At 42.1% G+C, this 22,513-nt stretch overlaps 2 protein-coding genes across 2 annotated transcripts in view; one reads left to right on the top strand and one right to left on the bottom strand.

Moving 5' to 3' along the window:
- Positions 1-22,513, bottom strand: part of RAMP2 (receptor activity modifying protein 2) — a 147,428-nt gene that overhangs the window by 116,402 nt on the left and 8,513 nt on the right. The gene's annotated exons all lie outside the window — the stretch shown is intronic.
- On the top strand, positions 49-22,498 carry RETREG3 (reticulophagy regulator family member 3). The gene is made up of 9 exons (XM_012743193.3): positions 49-431; positions 12,512-12,618; positions 14,941-14,971; positions 15,913-16,039; positions 16,675-16,759; positions 17,880-18,017; positions 19,079-19,161; positions 19,776-19,908; positions 20,328-22,498. Exons 1-9 carry the CDS (start codon positions 193-195, stop codon positions 20,783-20,785), a joined length of 1,401 nt encoding a protein of 466 aa, XP_012598647.2. The 5' UTR covers positions 49-192; the 3' UTR covers positions 20,786-22,498.

Below are 22,513 nucleotides of genomic sequence, written 5' to 3'. Positions count from 1 at the left end.
CTCAGCGCCTCTGCACGGGGGACGTACTTTGACGCAGCATCCTCCTCCTCTTCCCTGTGGACGCTTGCTTGAGCCCGTGCGCAAGCGCGTTGTGGTGAGAAGCTGTCTCCCGAGCCGAATCCCGCGTCTGCGCAGTTGCTGTTATTGTGACTGTCGGGCCCTGGCCCCGGATGTTGTGGCTGCTGGGGGGAGATGGCGGAGGCTGAGAGGGTGGTCGCGGCCCCAGCCCCAGCTTCGGGGTCGACTTTCAAGGGCTGCCGCACTACGTCAGGCTCCTGCGAGCGGGACCAGCACGTTGAGGCGGTGCAGCGGGCCCTGGTGGAGGTGCTGGGGCCTTACGAGCCTCTGCTGAGCCGGGTGCAGGCAGCCCTGGTGTGGGAGCGGCCAGCCAGGAGCGCCCTGTGGTGCCTGGGGCTGAACGCGGCTTTCTGGTGAGAGAACTGGACCCTTGGAAACCCTCTGAGCTGCGAATTCGTCAGGTTTCTCTAGGGCTCTACCTCTCGCCTGCCCTGTTTTCTTTGCTGCACTGGCTCCTTCCTGTACCTGCCTATTTTTGCCTTACCTCCTTCCATTCCATCCCGCCTCCAGGCTTTGGCACCTCAGTTCTTCCCACCTCTCTTCCCTGCTTTACCTGTGCCCGCACTCCTGCCCCTTACCTTTGGCAGGAGCTTCTGATAACTTCTTGAGCCACTTGTAGTGAGCGAGGGCGCCTCTTTTTAGCCAGGGAAAGCGGTGTCCCTTTAAGGCCATCACCCCTCTTATCTGTCAGGTGTGGTTTGAAGACTGTCTCCGGAGATGTTAGTAGTTATTGTTGGAGTAGAGGTTTGAGGTCGTGAAAAGGTATCCATAGGTGTGATAAGAAAACAAGCTGGAGCCTTTAGCATGAATTCACACTTTAAATAATCTAGGAAGAAAGTTTGTGAAGTTTGAACGTCAGTATGAACCTCCAAAGCTGCAACTTGAAAGAAAATGTAAGCTTTTAAAGAACAGTTAGGAAATAGTGATTGTGAGATTTCACCCGTTCCAAAGCCTCTTATGATTGCAACTCCTCCCTCTTCCAAGGAATTAGGCATATTTAGCCACGGTTTATAGGCAGGGAAATTGAGGATGTCTAATAGTGAGTTTTCCTGAGCTGGAAAAGTGGCATTGTAAATAAGCATTAAGTATCTGTATGTGTCATGCTCTGTAAAATGGAACTGCTGCTCCTCTCAGTTGTCATCACCTAAAGTGGACTTAGCTTCATAGGATCTACCAAGCTTAGTTTGGATTTGTTCGTAACTCTGGAAGTTCCAGGGAACTGACCCCTGTAGGTGGGGCTTCTGCAAGTGAATGGAATAAGACTGAAACAAAATATATGTTTTCTTTAAAAAAAAAAAAGTAATTTTGCTGAAATAGCTTTCCTCTTAAAATTTTTGGTTTTAAAAATCAGAACCTGGCTGGGGACGGTGGCTCACGCCTGTAATCCTAGCTCTCTGGGAGGCCGAGGCGGGCGGATTGCTCGAGGTCAGGAGTTCGAAACCAGCCTGAGCAAGAGCGAGACCCTGTCTCTACTATAAATAGAAATAAATTAATTGGCCAACTAATATATATAGAAAAAATTAGCCGGGCATGGTGGTGCATGCCTGTAGTCCCAGGTACTTGGGAGGCTAAGGCAGGAGCATCATTGAGCCCAGGAGTTTGAGGTTGCTGTGAACTAGGCTGACGCCAGGGCACTCACTCTAGCCTGGGCAACAAAGTGAGACTCTGTCTCAAAAAAAAATCAAAACCTTATTCTTTGTCTGAAAGAAGATTTTTCAATGAGCTGGAGTAGAACAAATAATTCCAAGTTCATTGACCTGAAGACAGTGTTCAACTCTCCGTGTTTGAAGGAGACCCAGGTCAGAGGTGTCACAGCAGTCTCTGGCATTTGTTGCTTCCAGAGTCTTTAGCAAACCTGATGATAAACTTTTCCTGCTACATTCTTCACTTATTTTTGGTAATGCTTCTTCCTTGACTCTCAGGTACCAACCTACCTCCCATTACTCTGTGTCAGAAACCCTTAACTATGACACCTCATTCAGGAGCGTTTATCTAGTCAAAACTTCATTTCCCTCATGGGTTTGGTACCTCTAGGAAGAAAGTTGGTTCTCAAGAAGCCAATTTATATCAAACTATGACTGGCTGATGAAGAAAACTTTATCAGGGTTTAAATGAATTTTAAACCAAAGGTTTATCAACGCAAATGAATTCATAGCATGTATGTTGTTATTTTTGAGGAGGGGACTTTACATATGCCCCTTGTCTGAAGGAGATTTCTGAAGCAGAATTTGGGGTTGAGGTTTGCACATAAGCTTTAATTTGACCCCTAACAGTGTTTACTTAAGTTTATTAATATGCTATGTTTAGAATTTCACTCAGAACCCTCTTTTGTACTCTGAGTCTCTTAAAGCACTGTTGTGATTGGTCTTTATCTCTGGTATTTCCTGGTAGCTTGCCTGCTGTGTATCCATAGCTCAGTTACTCTTGTTACTTTCACATTACACTCTAAGAAGGTGAGGGAGAGATATAGCAAAATGAGAGTGTGACTCTTGAGACTGAGAGAACAGTTGAGTATGCCATTTATATAGATGACTCATACCTACATACAGGGCACAGGTAGTGTTAAAGCCCCAGAGACTAGAGCATTGGAGTTCACAGAACTGTTTGGGGAAATGAGCTTCCTTGGAAGGTAATCTGAGATTGATTGATTGATTGATTTAGAGACAGTGACAGAGTGTCACTTTGTTGTCCAGGCTAGAGTGAGTGCCGTGGAGTCAGCCTAGCTCACAGCAACCTCAAACTCCTGGGCTCAAGCAATCCTGCCTCAGCCTCCTGAGTAGCTGGGACTAGTGGCTAATTTCTTCTATATATATTAGTTGGCCAGTTAATTTCTTTCTATTTATAGTAGAGACGGAGTCTCACTCTTGCTCAGGCTGGTTTTGAACTCCTGACCTCAAGCGATCCGCCTGCTTCGGCCTCCCAGAAAGCTAGGATTACAGGCATAAGCCACCTCGCCCGGCCAATCTGAGATTTAAACTGAAAGTTGGACTTCATATTCCAGTGGTGTCATATTGAGTATGATTGTCGACATTTCACTTAAGAATGTTTCTTTCTCAAACATTTTACTTTTTTTGTTAATCCTATGAGGTGTAATGAATATTTTAAATGTTTAGGAAAGGGCGGAGGATCATTAGCTCAAGTCAGAAAAATCAAATCTGAAATACTTAGTTTTTCTTTCATGATTTATTTTGAATAATGGCAAATTATAAACTGAGGTTTTTATGCATTTTGAGGTATTAGAAGATTGGAGTACCAAAAAAAAATCCGAATTCAGGTAGGTAACGCTCACTTCTAGTGTTCTGTATTCTAAGTCATAGTTTTTCTATACCTGTGAATGTTCCCTCTTCCATCTTAAAAAAAAAAAAGAAAACCATAAAAGATAGAGATAGCTTGTCAATATAGATAGATACCTTGTCACTATAGTGTTTCAAGGTTTACACTTTTTTTTTTCAGGTTCCACAAAAATTATGATAGCCATATCAGAGATCTTCCAGTCTAGATTACTTCTGATCACTGATCTGTTTTTATCTCTAGGATAATAATGGAAATGTCAAGCCTTCCCTTCCAGTAGCTTGTATTTTTATTAGCCTCAACCTCATCTGTAAATGAGTGATTTGGGGAAGAATGTGAGAGTCAGCAAGCATGTATCCTGACAGGATCAGAAAAAAACAGGTTCAAGTAACTCTTTGGTTTGACTCATACTTAGAGACAGGGGAGGGTAAATGAGCACTGGAAATGTGTGTGGACTCCAAGCTCCCTTCCCCCACTCCATGAAGAGCACATGGTTCAAGGAGGGCTAGATGACTGCTGAGCTCCATTTCAGTTTTTAACATTCTCTGATTTCTGAGGGGTCTTTGAATTAGGAATATCTATTTAGAGCAGGCGTCCTCAAACTACAGCCCGCGGGCCACATGTGGGTGTTTTTGCCCATTTGTTTTTTTACTTCAAAATAAGATCTGTGCAGTGTGCATAGGAATTTGTTCATATATATTTTTAAACTATAGTCTGGCCCTCCAACGGTCTAAGGGACAGTGAACTGGCACCCTGTTTAAAAAGTTTGAGGACCCCTGATTTAGAGCAACCCACAGTGATTCCCTGTTGGGATTTGCTTTTATAGTCAGTCACTAATCCCAGTTAACCATACTATACTTCTGGAGGTTACTATGGAATCTGTTGTTTTCACAAATGAGAAAAAAATGTGTTTCCCTTGCCCCAAAAAAACCAAAAAAATGACCTAGGAAGTAATTAAGGCTATAAAGCAATTCTGATTTAAAATGTTAATGAGGAACAGGAAATGGAAGGGAGGGCCCATTTAAGTAGAGACATTTGTTCTGTGGGAGAAAAAATCTTCATATCAAATTTCAGATGAATTGAGCAAATTTTTTTTTTTTTTTTTTTAAGACAGGGTCTCATACCTGAGCTAGAGTGCAGTGGTGTCAACAGAGCTCACTGTAACTCCTGGGCTCAAGTTATCCTCCTGCCTCAGCTTCCCTAGTAGCTTGGACTACAAGGTGTGCACCACCACACCTGGCTAACTTTTTTTTTTTTTTTTCCTTCATTTTTTTAGATATCTTGCCTTGTTGTTCAGGTTGATCTCCAATTCCTGGCCTGAAGTGATCTTATTGCCTCAGCCTTCCCAAATGCTGGCATTACAGATATCAGCCACTGCACTTGGCCTCTTTTTTTTTTTTTTTGAGACAGAGTCTTACTCTGTTGCCCGGGCTAGAATGCCACAGTGTCAGCCTAGCTCACAGCAACCTCAAACTCCTGGGCTCAAGCGATCCTCCTGCCTTAGCCTCCCAGGTAGCTGGGACTATAGGCATGCACCACTGTATCCGGCTACTTTTTTCTATATATTTTAGTTGGCCAATTAATTTCTTTCTATTTTTAGTAGAGACAGGGGTCTCGCTCTTGCTCAGGCTGGTTTCGAACTCCTGACCTTAAGTGTTCCTCCAGCCTCAGCCTCCCAGAGTGCTAGGATTACAGGCATGAGCCACAGTGCCTGGCCTTTTTTTTTTCTTTAAGAGACTGAATTGCTCATTCTCTTGCCCAGGCTAGAATGCAGTGGCGCAGTCATAGCTCATTGCAACCTTGAACTCCTGTGCAGTCTTCCTGCCTCAGCCTCCAAAAGTACTGGTATCGTGGCATGAGCCACTGCACCTAGGCTGAGCAGATGTTTCTCATGATGGTCTTTGGAGGGTTCTTGTTGCCTTTGGTAGCCAAGAAGACTCCCAACGATGCTTTGGTTTACCTTGCCTCTCTTTGCTTTCAGTTTTTATCTGCCCTAATTGTAAGCTTGGGTGCTTTCTCTCCATTACTATTAGCAGCTGCTAGTTGGTTTCATTTCTGGTTTTGTGCAAGGAACAACTATCACTATGTACTATAGGTTGAGTTAATTTTTTCTTTTAAATTTACAAGTGACTTGGGCTCATTAACCAGTCACAAGTGCTGTGCAATAATGGGCTTTCAGTCCCTGTAGGATGGGATGCTTTGTTCTGAAGTGCCACTGAGACATGCTTACTCTGTAGTAACAAAGGAGCCTAGAAATATTATCTTCTTTGATTGAAAATAGATGTGTGGTCATTACTTTGTGATTTTAGCAAACTTTAATTTACCTATACTAATAATGAGGATCCATGGTATAGTTAACCTCAGAAAGATTATGTTTGGTGCTGGAATTTCTCATGATCTTTCTGGACACAGATTGCTATTCCAAGGGATATTTTAGTTTTTTGTTTATTTTTAAATTTTTTGTAGAGACGAGTTCTTACTATGTTGTCCAGGCTGGTCTCAAACTCTTGGCCTCAAGCTATCCTCCTGCCTCAGCCTCCTAAAGTGCTGGGATTACAGGTGTGAGCCACCTCACCCTGCCTGAGATATTTTATTTATACTGATAATTTAATTGGATTTTAGTCCCTGAAAAAGCAGAGGGACAGTTTACAAAAGGGAAAAAAAATCAATGGATATATAAAATTTCACTCTTAGTAGTAATAAAAAAAATCCAAATATACATAAATGGCAATGAGTTGTTAATTTCTACTTAAGTTTGAAAAAAATGATAATTCTCGGGGAAATATGGAAAAATGGGCATATTGCTGATAGGAATATAAATTGGACAGCCTTTCTGGAAAGTAGTTTGGCAACGCATATTAAGCGATTGGCCGGGCGCGGTGGCTCACGCCTGTAATCCTAGCACTCTGGGAAGGTGAGGCGGGAGGATTGCTCGAGGTCAGGAGTTCGAAACCAGCCTGAGTGAGACCCGTCTCTACTATAAATAGAAAGAAATTAATTGGCTAACTAACATATATAGAAAAAATTAGCTGGGCATGGTGGTGCATGCCTGTAGTCCCAGCTACTCGGGAGGCTGAGGCAGTGGGATCGCTTGAGCCCAGGAGTTTGAGGTTGCTGTGAGCTAGGCTGACGCCAGGGCACTCACTCTAGCCTGGGCAACAAAGCGAGACTCTGTCTCAAAAAAGAAAAAGTTAATACCTTTTCCAGGCTGAGAGACATGGGGAAGTGATTGCTGATGGGTATGGTTTCTTTTGGGGTATTGAAAATTTTCTAAAATTAGATATGGTGATAATTGCACAACTAGTGAATATACTAAAAACTATTGAATTAGATAATTTAAAAGCGTGAATATTACTCAATAAAGCTATTATATAAAAAGTGTTTTTTGACCCAGTAATTCCAATGGGTAGTTAATCATAGATAAAGACAAAGATTTATGCTTAGTGATGGATGCGTAGTTCACAGTTTTTCTTGATTACATCACAATTGGAAACACCTGAATTTAGGAACTGGTTTAAAAGACTAATGTATCTTCAAGCTATGCCAATCAAAAAAAAAAAAAAGACTAATGGTGTATATGTATGATGCAATTATTTGAAAGGTTTTTGATACCTTTCTGGTGGTATGGGAAATCATGTCTATGTATTACTAAGGGAAAAAACTAGATATTCCATATAATTCCATAGTATTTTTTTTTTCTTTTACTCCTTCCAGCCAGAATTCCATAGTGTTTGTATATGCGAATATTTTTTTGTAAGTGGAGAGAATAACCTCTCTTCACATTTGGAGTATGTATGTGGATGATGGATCATTTTAAAAACTTTATTATGGAAAATTTAAACGTATGCATAAGCAGATAGAATAATATATACCACCATGTACTCAGCTTTACATTTTATAAATTCATGGTCAGTTTCGTATCTTCTGTACCCTAGTTCTTTGTACCTCCTCAGTAGTTTGAGACAAAGCCTGGATGTCATGTCACTTAATTTTTAGGTATTTCAGTATGTGTTTCTGAAAAATAGACTTAAAAAAAATACTACTGACATTATCATGTGTAAACAATTAATGCTGACAGTCAGTGTTCAGATATCTGATTTTCTTATAAAGGTTATCATAAATGATAGTTTTTTTTTTTAAGACTGGGCTAGGATCCAAATTAAGTCCATATATTGTGACTGATAACTCTGTTTTGTTAAAGAAACCCTTTTGTCTTATAAAGTATACTATAGATTGGATTTTGCTGACTGCTCCCTGTGGCTTAACAGAGCCCCCTGTGCTCTATATTTCCTGTAAATTGGTAGTTGGATCTAGAGGCTTGATCAGATTCAAGTTCACAAAAATTTTTTTCTTTTTTTTTTTTTTTTGAGACAGAGTCTCGCTTTGTTGTCCAGGCTAGAGTGAGTGCCGTGGCGTCAGCCTAGCTCACAGCAACCTCACACTCCTGGGCTCGAGCGATCCTTCTGCCTCAGCCTCCCAAGTAGCTGGGACTACAGGCATGCGCCACCATGCCCGGCTAATTTTTTATATACATATCAGTTGGCCAATTAATTTATTTCTATTTTATAGTAGAGACGGGGTCTCGCTCTTGCTCAGGCTGGTTTTGAACTCCTGACCTTGAGCAATCCGCCCACCTCGGCCTCCCAGAGAGCTAGGATTACAGGCGTGAGCCACCGCGCCCGGCCAAAAATTTTTTTCTTTTGGTGAGACTATTTCCTAGGTAGTGATGTACTAATTTCATTTTAATTTTCTTTAATTATTTATATTTTCTAAACTTTCTGCAATATACATGCTTGCCTTTAGAAATAAGAAAAAAATATATAATTAAAAAATAGGGCCGGGCACATCAGTTTATGCCTGTAATCTTAGAGCTTTGGGAGGCTGAGGTGGGAGGATCTCTTAAGGCCAGCCTTAGCAACACAGACCCTATCTCTACCAAAAATGAATGGAAAAATCAGCTGGGTGTGGTGGTATGTGTCTGTAGTCCCAGCTACTGGGGAGGCTGAGGCAAAAGGAATGCTTGAGCCCAGGAGTTTGAGGTTGCTGTGAGCTATGATGACACCACTGCACTCTAGTCTGGACAACAGAGTGAGACCTTGTCTCAAAAAAAAAAAAAGTAAAGAAAAGAAAAAACAGATTGTGAGCGTATAGTGAGTAGAAGAAATAATGTGCTGTGGCAGTCCTCAAATTGAATAATTTACTTGTAAGTGTCCAGATTTGACTATATTTGCAGTTGTTTCTGCTAAGTTGGAAATTTCTCATTCTGATTATAGTTGATGAAAAATATTTTGCATGTTACCTTATCAAACTTCTATACTGTTATATCTGCTTGTGAATTTTTTGGCCTGCTTGAATAGACATTGCAGGACTAAACTAACCCAGATGAAGCCTCCCTTATTTTTCTTCAATTCCTTACCTATACCAATCTCAAAAGTACTTTATCTTCAGTTATATCTTATCCTCCTTGCACATAGTTGCTGAGTTTATTTTACTGGTGGACTTCCAGGTTATGTCTATAAAATGACAAGCATGATGTGACCTCCTTATACATAAAACACATCAATCTGAAGGTGATATTCCCTTTTTATTTAGGAATTTCATATTGAGGGCTGGAAGGAAGGGAGGAGCACACATTTACCCATAGTATTTTGTATCTGATAAACCCCTAAGGAACCTTAATAATAATTGCCTAGTTAGTTACCTTGGAGGGATCAACTCTAGTTCTTTGTAGTAATCTTTCCATTAGGTTTTTCATGTATTTCATGTATTTGGAAGAAGCTATTTTCTCAAGAAATGTTAGTTTATATCATACAGAAAAACTTTTCTTGCTCTGAAGTTCCTACAGTGGCTTGTTCAAGAAAAGGATACATCTAGGCCTAAAATTGATTTATGGACCAGCATTAATCTTGTTCAGGAAGATGCTCAGTATTTTAGCCTTCATGACCCAGAAAATGCTCCCTTTATAAAACTCTGTATTGGCTTACCTTCATCTTCAGGATAAAACCCCAGTACCCTTTATCATAAAAGGCCTTTATGATCTGACTCCTGCCTCTCTTCCCACACTGATCCCCTCCCTCTGTTTTTTATATTTTATTTATTTCTATCAAACTATTTGTAATTCATTAAATATCTTGCTAGCTTGCTGTTCTCCCTATTTGAATGTCCTGTCTTCTTTCCTCACACCTTTTTGCCCTGTTTTATTAACCATTTATCTTTCAAATCCCAGATATCCTCCTCTTTGTTATTATTACCTTGTTATGTTTTATTACACTTACACACACACACACAAATACACTTGAGAATAAGGTTCATGTTTTATGCTTTTTTTAACTGGGCTTCTTTCCACAAGGCCTTGGCATATAATAGACACTCAATAAATGTTTGTTGCATTGAGTTTAAGCATAGCTTATGAGAATGGGGCTATAACAAGCTACTAAAATAGTTCAGGTCGTGGAGAAACAGTATTTTCATTGCCACCATCTTTGCAAAACCAACCTTTTTAGGAGAGCTTAATATCCCTTCCCAGTTTCTATTTGTGTTAGTAATCATGCTCTGGGAAGGGGAGATTGCAGATAGTCTGGATTGCCTCCCTAGAGAGCCCTTTCAAGTACTCTGGAGAAAACAGTGGTGTAACATGCTGCTGCTGGGATGGGGGAGCAAGAAACTCTAGATCCCTTATCCTTGGCTTTATTAAATTTGCTTGTTTGTTAGGAGGATTCTCTGGCTTTGGAGAGAAGATTAATGGCCCGAGGCAGCTCTAGAGGCTTACTTCTGTTAAGCTGCTTTCATTCTTTAATCTCATATATAATTACAATATCCTTTAAGTGGTGGGGTGGAAAAATTAGAATAGGGTTGTCAGTGGTGACTGTATTTCTAAATTCTCCTTGTTTCCTTCCATCCCTCATTCTTTGTATAGTTTTAAAATTGTTATTTTTAAAAATTATACAACTAACATGAATGTATGTTTATTGAAAAAAGTACAGAAATGTCTAGAGACAAAATTTAAAGTTCTTCTGCCAAGCTAGGTGTGGTGGTGCAGGCCTGTAGTCCCAACTATTTGGAAGGCTAAGGCAGGAGAATCGCTTGACCCAAGAGTTGAAGGCTATGATCAGGTTACTGCACTCCAGCCTGGGCAACAGAGCAAGATGCCATCTGCTATCTCTGTGTGTGTGTCTATTTTTTAATTTTTTTAGAGACAGAGTCTCATTCTGTCATTCAGGCTGGAGTGTAGTGGCACAATCATAGTTCACTGTAACCTCAAACTTCAGGTTATGCTGCCAGGCTGGTTTTGAATTCCTGACCTTAAGCTATCCTCCTGCCTTGGCCTCCCAAAGTGCTGGGATTATAGGCATGAGCTACTGTACCTGGCCTCAATCTGACTTTAAAAGCTCTGTTTTACTGCCCTGCTGTACTTGTACCACCTCTCTGGTGATGCATTTGGCTTCCTATATCTTAGAACAGCATTTATCAAACCATCTGTGGTGAAGGACTAGTGGTATTTTTTCTACTGATCTGTTGCAAATCAATACTTTTGTAAATACAACATAAATGAGTTACTAGAAAATTAAATTTTAAAATGTAGAAAATACAAGTCTAAATATATATATGTTTTAGGCTGGTCAGGTGAAGCAGTAGGAGTGGAGAAGGAACAAAAGAATCTATAACTGCTTGTTCAATTAGTTGTAAACTAATTAGTTGTAATCAATTAGTTGTAAACACCACTGTACTCAGACCAGCCTAAATGTGTTATTAGATTCAAATTTACTTGGTAAAATTCGATACAAATTTCTAAGTGCTAACTTTCAATTTCTGTACTGAATTCCCTACAAATTGATAAAATCAGCTGTGGGCCAGCACTGGACTACAGATACTCTGCAAGGTACCATCTTAGAGGTTTTAGAGTGGTATAATAGAGTCATAAGAACTAGATGTTTTGGTTTGTTTTTTCATTTTAACATTTTATTGTGAAATATTTTAAACATATGCAGAGGTAGAGAGAATAGTGTTATGAATCCATATACCTATCACCTAGCTTTTAGCGTTATTAACTCATGTTGATCTTGTTTCATCTATTTTCATACACTTTCTTAGCCAAACTATTATTTTAAAGTACATTGCAGCTGTCATATCACTTCATTCATAAATATTTTAGTATTTATTTCTACAAGATAGTGATTTTTTAAAATCATAACTACCCTTACACATAACATAACTAACATCACACCTAAAAAATTCATAGTTCTTTAATATCATTAGATGTACTGTCAGTGTTAGATTTCCCTGATTGTTTAAAATGGCTTTTTGCTGGAGGTGGACCCATCTTTACAAAAAAATTTAAAAATTAGCTTGATGCTGTGGCATGTGCCTATAGTTCCAGCTTGGGAGGCTGAGGCAGGAGGATTGCGTGAGCCTAGTAATTCGAGGTTACAGTGAGCTGTGGTGGGGCCACTACATCCCCAGCCTGGGCGATAAAGTAAAACCCTATCTCTAAAAGCAAACAAACAAACAAAATGTCTTTTTCTAATTTTGTAGAGACAAGGGTCTCCAACTTCTGGCCTCAAGTGATCCTCCTACCTCAGCCTCCCAAAGTGCTAGGATTACAGGCGTGATCCACCACACTTGGCCTAGAGTTAGGTTTTAGATCTAGCTTTTCGCGTCACCTTTCTGTGTGACCTTAATCAAGTCATTTTACTTTTTTGGTCTCAGGTCCTTCATCTGTAAGAGGATATATAATTGAATTAAGTGTTTTTTACTGTATCTATATCAGTTTGTTGCCCTACACTAGGGTCTAATTTGGCAGAAAGATACTTGCTTTCATCATAACAGGTTGTTATCAAGGATGAATTTCTCCCTGAAAATAAGAGTCACAGACTATAAAGTTGAAAAGAGCTCTAAGAGGTTGATTTAGTTCTTTGCCATTACAGAGCAAATTATTATCTCTGTCCAGTTGGTAGAATAACTGAAGTCCAGAAAGTCCACAAGGTATATAGTTAATTATATACTAGTTAGAGCAAACAACAACAGTAAAAAAAACTAGAACTCAAGTCTGTTTACCATAAAGTCTGTAGTGCATATGTGTTCTTTTCTGAAATTAGCTTACTTGGATAATGACCTTTCTTCTGTTTTTTTTCCCTCTCTATAGGTTCTTTGCACTGACATCCCTTCGTCTTGTATTTTTGCTTGCATTTGGTTTGATGATCATTGTGTGTATTGATCAATGGAAGAACAAAATCTGGCCTGAAATAAAAGGTGAGTTTGATAGCATTTAAAATAGTCGAAACTGGCCAGGCGCGGTGGCTTATGCCTGTAATCCTAGCACTCTGGGAGGCTGAGGCGGGTGGATCATTCAAGGTCAGGAGTTCAAAACCAGCCTGAGCAAGAGCGAGACCCCGTCTCTACTAAAAATAGAAAGAAATTAATTGGCCAACCAAAAAATATATAGAAAAAATTAGCCGGGCATGGAGGTGCATGCCTATAGTCCCAGCTACTCAGGAGGCTGAGGCAGAAGGATCGCTTGAGCCCAGGAGATTGAGGTTGCTGTGACCTAGGCTGACACCACGGCACTCTAGCCCAGGCAACAGAGAGAGACTCTGTCTCAAAAAAAAAAAAAAAATAGAAATAGTCAAAACTGGAAATGGCCTTTCTTGTCATTTCTACCTTTAGTTTTGGGGATTTATGAGGAGGTATATGGAGCTGGGGCTATCTTTTGAAGTCTGAATCATTTGCTTTAGAAGACACTTGAAGGGCTTGTGCCCCCTTCATGGTTACTTAGAGCTGGGTTCTCCTTTCCCATTGTTACTAAGCTCAGGAAGTCTGTATCTAGCACCTGAGATATTCTTGCCAGCATGATGGCCTGAGGAATAAGTGGTCCTCAAATTTTTTACAAAATAATTCTCCTCATTAGATACTATATCTTTATTGAGGCAGTATCAGTTAACCTCTTAGGAATTTTTTTTTTTTCAAGAGACAGGATCTTGCTGTGTTGCTTAGGCTGGTCTTGAACTCCTGGCCTCGAGTGATCCTCTTGCCTCAGCCTCCCAAAGTGCTGGGATTACAGGCAAGGAATTTCTTTTAAAGTGTTTATTTGCAAAATACTAAGCTAAGCATTATGGCTTATAGAAAATATTGTAAGATATGTCTTTCTCCCCAAAATTATACATGCATAAACATATGAAAAGTGAAATGATGGTTATAGAACAGTTTCAGAAATGTCACAGTGCAATATGTGATTGGTATATTTGTCATGTATTTTGATCCTAGTTCAAATCTTGAACAGAACAAAAGATTTGGATAGGTAGAGAGAAAAGTGTGTTTCTAGATAGCCCAGTAGCTTGATTAGTCTAGGGAACGAGAAGCTGCAGAGCATCTCCTGAGAGCAGAGAATCGATCGTTTTGATAAGAACGAAAAGTTCATTCAAGGGGGTACTAGGAAATAAAACTAAAAGTATGTCAGGATTAGATTTTATAAAGCCTTAAAGTTAGCCTTAGAAGTTTAGACTTTATCCTATAGGTAGTAGGTGGTCATTGAAGATTTTTTAAATTAGAGCTTTATGCTGAGATGACAGTACATATTAATATGGTAGCATTTTATAGGACCACATGGAAGGAGAAAAAGGGGAGGAAGGATATCTGTTAGGTGACCATGAAAGTATCTTTGTGAGAGGTAGTCAGAGAGGTGTCCATGAAAACAAATGATGGATGACTTGGAGAGCTGTGAAGAAGGAAGATACATTTGTCCTGGAGAGAAGACAGGACTCAAAAAAAAACAAACAAACAAACAAAAAAAAACCTGATAAACTTTAGCTAGCATTTCTATTAATAAAAAGGAAAAAAAAAAGATAAATTGTTGGATGAGAGATAGAAGAGTAAGGGATAAAAACCAATTTTAGGATTTTAAAGCTAGGAAAGTGGGAGAGTGGCATTACAGGTAGCAGATAAAGACAAAGGCAGGGAGGGGAATTGGCTTAGGTCAGGGAGTGAGAGCAAGGAAAATTGATGTAGGTTTTAGACATGTTAATTTTGATGTGTTGATAGGATATTCAAACCAGAGTATATAGCTTTTAAATAAATTCTCATCCAATATTATAGAGACTTCAAGGAATCATGTCGTTCATCTGCCTATCTTAATTTAAGGCTGGTGAATGTCAAAAGACTTTACATCATGGGTCACTTTTTAAAGAGATAGGCAGATTTCTAGGGTTGGAGTAGCTATAACATGCCTTGGTAGCCTGGCACACATTCGTGTATATGAGCAGGCCAGACACACTCAAAAGGTGGGATGGACCAATTTTCTTTCACACCTTGGCTTTCAGCTGAGGTAACTGGAGGAGCTCTAATGGCCCATTTGGACCCCTCTTCCTTTCCTTCACGAAATAAGCAGGCATAAGCAATTATTCCCTTGTCTGCAGCACCCTAATTGTGGCAGTTTAACATGGTGTCTCCTTTTTATTGGCTATTATTGTTTTGTTTTCTCCAAACCTATTAAAACTTGAGCTGTCAGACCAACAGCCTAACATTTTCATGTTTAGTTTTCCCTACCAACTAATGCTGGTATTTGTTTTAATATTGTAGTGCCAAGACCCGACGCATTAGACAATGAGAGGTATGGAACACTAATTAACTCCCTTTTTGTTGCTGTGATTGATTCTCTTGTAATATTCTGGTTACATGTTGTTAACTCCATGTTCTGGACACACAGTGTAAGCTGAGAACCTAGTGTCTTCCAAATAATCATTTTAACACATCCTAAAGTTCAGGCAGCAATAAATTGAGGTGGCCAGTGTCCTCTCATCTTTACAGAAGTTTCTGAAAGATAAGCATTACAGTGCCCCAACACCTGACATGCCAAGGAATCAGCTGCATTATTCAGCCCCAGTGAGAAAACTTAGAGGCAACTAACTTTTGTCTCCTGGCTTTTATACTAGGTCATTTAGTGTTTTCTGTAACCTCTGGCTATTTAAAGTTCCTGGTCAGAAAACACATTGGTTCCTGGCATCAGCAAGCCAAAGCCAAAGATTCCTCTTGTGTCTTATAGCTCCTGCTTTCATTTCTCAGTTCATCCACCCTGTATGTTTGATCCAAGGAATTTTCTCTGCTATGGTTTATTTTGGCTTTGCTTTATTTATTTTCTCTCTAAGGGGCACATTTACCATTGCCTCCCCCTCAGCAGCAGTGGTGTCTGTCAGTCAGACTGTGCTTTACTTTTATCCCTAGTTTGCAATCACAGGGAATTGCAATGGTCTGAGTGCAGGGAAGAAAATGTTTCTAAGCACGAAGAGCCTTGGAGCTGGTGGCAGGTTTACACACGTGGATTGGGCTGCTTGCTCATAGGGTGGAGTTGCCAGAACGAGTTTGCCCTCCTAGTCCCTAAATTCAAGTTTCAACCTGATGAGCAAAGAAGAAAGTCATGCTTCACCTCTAAAGCACCTCGGACTAGCCACTCCCCAGCCCCTGTTTAAATCTGGAAGCATTGGCTGCCTACATAGCAAGATGGGGGGATCCTTAACACCCTCCTTTCACAGCTCCCCCTTCTCTCTCCCGTAGCTGGGGCTTTGTGCACCCTCGGTTGCTCAGCGTGCCCGAGCTCTGCCACCATGTAGCTGAAGTCTGGGTTAGTGGGACCATTTTCATAAGGAATCTTTTGCTTTTCAAAAAGCAAAACCCAGGCAAGGTAAGACTTCCCTTTTTCACTTTCATCTCTGGCCTCTCAGTTCAGTTCATGCTGAACTGAAACAGCTTCTTTACTACAGATCCTCATTTGAGAAAGAAAAGACTGTGATGTTTATAGAGAGAAAGGGATGTAGGAAAGGGCTTCTGATCAGCCATTAGGAATAAGGCAAGAGCCTGGTGACTCCTCATTTGGTGTGTTTGTCACTTAGAGTAGGCTATTTTCTTGCCCCAAGATGGAAAAGAAGGCTTGCTTGTGTGTATTCTGTGTCATATTAAACATGTGGTAGGTTGTTGGGTTTTTTAGTTTTTTGACTTAAAAAACCCACCACCAAAACTTGGCTTTCAGAGAGAATTTTTGGCTAAGTCCTATTCAAACCAATTTCCCGGCATGAAAGGTACAGCCCTATGGGGTTAGCCATGTAAGTGGAGTTTGAATAGATGGGAACATCCTCCTTTTCCCCCCAAACAGAATCACCACTGGATGCAAGAGTGGTTATATCTATCATTCTGACATGTCCATGTTTGACTCATAGATCCTAAAGAATCTTTCAGTCACATCTTCACCATAACCCTCCACTCCCCTCCCAGTACCCTGTCATGTGGCAGAAACTTAATACTATTTTTTTGATCCCCTAGTTCTGCTTGCTGAGCTGTGGGATACTGACCTTTTTGGCTGTCTTGGGTCGCTACATCCCTGGGCTCCTGCTGTCCTACTTGATGCGTAAGTATGGCTTATGAGCTGTATCCTGTTCATAGGTTTCCAACCCCAGCTAACTCTGGGTCTAGGGGAAGGGAGGACTTTAATATTTCATTATCCAGGAAGTGACCTTTTCATATTTTTGTGACCTGTTTGGTGTCATGAAAGTGTCTTTATTCTTACTCATTCATAGCAGGCTCTCTACACATAAAGTCCATTTCTTACCAAATAAGTTTTAGAAGTTTTTTTTTTTTTGAGATAGAGTCTTGTCCTGTCACCTGGGCTAGAGTGCCGTGGTGTCAGCCTAGCTCACAGCAACCTAAAACACCTGGGCTCAAGTGATACTCCTGCCTCAGCCTCCCAAGCAGCTGAGACTACAGGCCACCACACCTCGCTATTTTTAGTAGAGATGGAATCTTGCTCTTGTTCAGACTGTTCTTGAACTCCTGAGCTCAAGCAGTCCTCCTGCCTCAGCCTCCCAGAGTGCTAGGATTACAGGCGTGAAAGCTACTGCGCCTGGCCCAGTTTTAGAAATTGATGAGAGTCCACTAACATACATTGTATTACCAACTATAAAGGACTGCCTGTCCCTATTTAAGGAGGGAATTTTTAGAGCCAGGGTATTGTATAACAGCAAAACATAACTCTTAGGGGTTACTCTACTAGGTTCTCTTTATCCTGGAGCACTTCCTCCTCCACCCCCCTAGCACATTTTTATAAATTTATTTACTTCTTATTGGCATGCACTCTGCTTTTTTGGGGCCGGAGTAACTGAGTAGTTGTAGCTGTGGCCGTTATACATCAGAAACTCACGTGATTTTTTGTCTAGTTTCTGAGGCATTGTTACCATTTAGCCTTGTTTATGGCTCAGTGACACCCAAAGACAAGTGACCACTGTCCTGTTCTCCCTTTAGCCTGCCACCAGCATAGTCTGCTGCACACAGCCCTGTTCTAGGCCCTGTGGGGTTGCCCTCAAAACCCTGCTCGTTTAGTGGGGAAACTGGTGAAGATGATCAGCAGAATTAAGCAGAACTGATCCACGCTATGTGTCTAAGCCCTAAGGACATAATAGCAGAGGGACAGTTAGGAATGTATTGTGCAGCTCCTTCTCCATATTTCCGCTGTTTCCCATGCCCCCTCTCAGTTGTCACTGTCATGATGTGGCCCCTTGCTGTGTATCACCGACTGTGGGATCGAGCTTATGTGCGGCTGAAGCCAGTTCTGCAGCGGCTGGACTTCAGTGTTCGTGGCTACATGATGTCCAAGCAGAGAGAGAGGCAATGTAAGTGTCATGGGGAGGCTTCCTTCCACTTCAGCAGTTTGGGGAAGAGAAGAGGCCTGTAGGTTTGACAGACTAGAAGTGGGAAAAGTGGGGTAGGGATAGGTAAAAATGATATTCTATTCCAGGGAAACCTATGCAGGTTTGCCAGTTTTTTCTCATTTGGAATAAATGAGAATAAATAAATAAATCTGAGAAAAGATCTTCTTAGTGAATAAAAAGATCTTCTAAGATCTTCTTAGATAATAACTAGGGATATCATCACTAAGATATCCCTAGTTATTCACTGCTGTTTATGAAGCGCTTCGCATGTGCCCAAGCACTGTGCTAGCTACTCTGTGGGCACTGTTTTACTGTTTTATTTAATCTTTACAATAACCTTGAGGAGTGATATTAACTCCTTCTCTAATTGAGGAAATTGACACTCACAGGTAGTAAATGTCAGAGCAGGTCTCTTCAGCTCCTAAGCCTGGCCTCTTCAATACTGAAAGCTGCCTCCCAAAGGTGATTAAAAACTGCTGCTTCAGAGTCAGAAGTGTACTAGCCTGAGATCCATCCAATACATTAATTATGGTAGTGCAAACTTTTACCTCTCTTCTGTGGTCTTGTCAGGTTGGGTGTTTCATTAAACCTTCGCCTTCAGTGAGCCCTGCACATGATCACTAAGGCCCAGCTACCCCTAGGGCAGCCATTTGAATAGTATTAGTCCTCAGAAGCCTGATTTTAACCAAGGTGGGTATCTCCTTTTGCCCTCCCTATGATAATGTCCACTTACTACCTTGACATCAGGTCTGCCTTTTGCATGACATTTGATAGAGATGTGTAGAGGTTAAGGGAAATGTGGAGGGAAGGATGTTGGAAGAGAGATCTTTCTCTGGTCTTATTAGGTCTCCTTGTTGCTTAGGCTCAGCAGCTCTGCCCTCAAGTATTGTTATGTAGGCTTAGGGCCATATTTACAGGGTCTCTTTCCTTTGTTCTGATTTTATGCCTTTGAAGTCCAAAGGGAAGGATTCCATCCCACATCCCCAGGGAAGGCATCACAGCTTTCTGTTCTTTCCACACAGTGCGCCGCAGAGCTCTACATCCAGAACGGGCCATGGACAACCACAGTGACAGCGAAGAAGAGCTTGCTGCCTTCTGTCCTCAGGTATCTTGAGTGTGGGAGCTGTTTCACGGGCCAGTTTTCTTTAGTTCCCTTTTAACCACCTGGCAGCTCACATTTAGGCAGTAACCAAGTTTTAAGCTCATCATGGCCTCTCCAAGCCCTGGACTCCCCTTGCTCCCAAGAGCAGTGACAAGGAGAGAAGCTAGAGTTATACTGGGACTTTGTACCTAGATCTCAATTTAAGTCTGAAGTCCAGCACACCCTCTTCTATGTTTCCTTTTACCCTACCATGAAAGAACTTGTGGAGCTGGTGTGATCATCTTTTAAAAATCTCAGCCCATCCTTGGTCTGGGCACTATGTGTATCCTCCTGGCCACCTGTGAACAGTTATCTCTGAATCAATTACTTGCTTATGAGTAAGTGGCTAATTGATTCCTAAGACTGCTTTTCTTCCTGTGCTCAAGAAATGAGTGAATAAGAGTGTTTTCTTTGGCAGAGCAGCCTAAAAAATGTCAAGATTTTGACTAAAGTCCCTGGTTACACTGATGGCCTTCAGGTAGCCTTTAAGGCCAGCTAATTAGTAAAGCTTTGGATGGGGACTGCATTTTGTTCCTAATGGCATCACCTCAGGCTTATTGGTCTTTTCTTTTCCTAAGCTGGATGATTCTACTGTTGCAAGGGAATTGGCCATCACAGACTCTGAGCACTCGGATGCTGAGGTCTCCTGTACAGACAATGGCACATTCAATCTTTCAAGGGGCCAAACACCTCTAACAGAAGGCTCTGAAGGTGAGGGGAACCTTTGACCTGAGTTGATAATGTTGCCTCAGCTTCCCTGAACAGAGGGGATACTGATAGCCCCTATTCTCCTGTTTTCTGAGCTGTAGGTCAAGTGGCAAAGCAGCCTGAGGGGTGTGGCTGCAGACAGGATAGCACTGCGGCTTTTCTTGAAGCCCGCTGTCTCTTAGTAGCTTCAGGCTCTAGCTTCATGAGGGACATAGTAGAAGAAGAGATGGGGAGTTCTCTGGTCAGTAGAGATCACAGCCATCAATAAGGAGGGGTGAAAAACTAAACCAGTCCCATGGGTTTTGGTTCACCCTGAGAAATCCAAGGTGGAAACAGTTTGGCTATGTGGGCCATTTTATAGGTCTGGGGCCATAGGAGGGCCAGGTAGTTGCCATGTCTTAGACATCCCTGTATTCTCCCAGACTTAGATGGTCACAGTGATCCAGAGGAATCCTTTGCCAGAGACCTTCCAGACTTCCCTTCCATTAATGTGGATCCTGCTGGCCTGGATGATGAGGACGACACCAGCATTGGCATGCCCAGTTTGACATATCGTTCCCCATTGGGGGCTGAGGAGCCCCAGGTCCCCCCTGCCAGTCGGGATGAGGCTGCACTGCCAGAGCTCCTGCTTGGTTCTCTGCCTGTAGGATCCAACCTCACCAGCAACCTTGCCAGTCTGGTCTCCCAGGGTATGATCCAGCTGGCCTTATCAGGGGCCTCCCAGCCTGGCCCTTCTGGCCCACCTTCCCGGAGAGCAACAAGAGGCTTCCTCCGGTCCCCCAGTTCAGACCTGGACACTGATGCTGAGGGGGATGACTTTGAACTTCTGGATCAGTCAGAACTAAATCAGCTGGACCCTGCCAGTTCCAGGAGCCACTGAGGCAGAGACTCCTTTTGGGGGTCACCATGGTTTAGGTTTTTTTTCTCCCCATCCCACTTAAGGTGACGGGGCAAGGGAAGAACCCAGCTCCCATCCCCTGAATTATATTCGTATGCTGGGTGGCCTGACTGATGCTCAGAGGCCTGCTTATAGAGGATACTCCCCAACTACCAGCTGGACACACATTTCTGAGCTCAGTCACTGAAGTGAGAGTGTGCTCCCCTGAGGGAGGCTTCTTTCCTTCAGGATGGTATTTTTGGGGGAACAAAGTAGTCAGGGATATTGGTTCCCCTTTGAGGAGGTGCTGCTGTTTGCTTTTAGGTATGGGTGCTCAGAGGCCCTCACTGGTAAAGACTCCATCCCTTCCTCCCTTCATCACCTCCATATAGCCCCAAAAGTCATGCAGCAGCTATGAGAGTTACATTGTTACCATTTTATTTTGTTAAACCAGGATTTGATTTGGTTTTTTAAAAGCAAGCTTGTTCTTTGGTTCTGCACAACAGGCATGCTCCCTCTCCCCTAGTCATCCTCATTTTTTGAGGCCTGACCCTCAGTGCTCCAAAGTATTGCTTATGAAATTTAAGAAATGTGAACATGTTGTGGGGAGGGGCCTCTCCTACATCACCTTGGGTCATGAGGGTCAGCTGGCTGGGAGGGTTAGTGAGTGCCTCTGTATCTTGAGATTCTCTATCACTGAATCTTCTGGAGCTGTGTGGTTGTCTTTGGTGCTGCTAACCCCTGGCTCCATTTGACCATCAGCCTGAGCAGTGAGCAAAGCAATACCATACCCATTTCTATGTTCCTGGTCCTTCCCCTGCTTCTCCTTTGGAGAAGCAATAATTCCATGGGGGATGGCAAAGTAGCACTTTACAAATGGCTCTGTGGCATTCATCCCAGGAGCCACAAGCTCTTCTTCCACCAGCTGTTCTTAGTCCCTGCTCAGTTACTTTACTGCTTTGACTTTCATCTGCTTCCCAACTTGGCAGGGCCTCCTTTAAGGATGAGCCCAGTTAGCAAAAATATGTCTGATTATCATAAGCAGAGACCCCTTTGAGGGGTATCTATTCTGTGGCCCCTAGTAAAATCATGTAAGAGAAAAACCCAAAAATGGTAGTTGGTTTTAAACCTGTGCCAGCCTACAGCCTCTCTCTGCCTCCCCAGTCAGAGCCAAGCCAAACTCTTCTGTCCTCGTTCTTTCTGCATTAACCCTCTGCTGATCCTCAGGGACCACTCCCCCAACACCCCCATACTTGGGTGAGGGATGTTGGACAGAGCCTATTTCACATGCTGCAGGTGGGGGTGTGCTGACATGTTTGCTCTTGGTTAATGGACAAGGTACAGAGACCAGGGAGTGAAAATGGTTAACAGTGAGAAGGGAGAAGAGCTGGTGCCTATCTCACGGTCACCTTTGTGTGACAGTCAGGGGTAGTGGCATTCCCCCACTTTAGAGTTCTTAGACTTTGTACACCTTCTCTTTTCTCAGAGCCCAGGTGTCTTATATGTGAGCTCCTGATTTGGAAAAACAGGTGTGGAAAGGAGTGGGATTTTGTATGTTTGCATGAGTGTAGGTTCAGGCCTTGGGAGTTGGCAAGAGGAGGGAGGGAAGGAAGGAGAGCAAAACCTTTGGAAGGTGTTTCTTGTACCTGGGGGATCGTGCTCTGAATCTCCTTAGTCCTCCACTGTGAATTGAGGGTGGGTGGGTGGGTGGGTGCTGGGGAATAAATCTTG

The sequence above is a fragment of the Microcebus murinus genome, chromosome 18, assembly GCF_040939455.1.
Source record: "Microcebus murinus isolate Inina chromosome 18, M.murinus_Inina_mat1.0, whole genome shotgun sequence".
NCBI classification, from domain to species: Eukaryota; Metazoa; Chordata; class Mammalia; order Primates; family Cheirogaleidae; genus Microcebus; species Microcebus murinus.
Note: the sequence above shows the minus strand (reverse complement) of the source record. Positions and strands in the feature narration are given on the sequence as shown.

Excerpts from the sequence above, each read along its gene's own strand:
- RETREG3 (XM_012743193.3), top strand. The coding sequence starts at position 193 with ATGGCGGAGGCTGAGAGGGTGGTCGCGGCCCCAGCCCCAGCTTCGGGG. Across the intron at positions 432-12,511 it reads GGGCTGAACGCGGCTTTCTG|GTTCTTTGCACTGACATCCC; the intron begins GTGAGAGAACTG and ends CCCTCTCTATAG. Across the intron at positions 19,909-20,327 it reads TCTAACAGAAGGCTCTGAAG|ACTTAGATGGTCACAGTGAT; the intron begins GTGAGGGGAACC and ends GTATTCTCCCAG.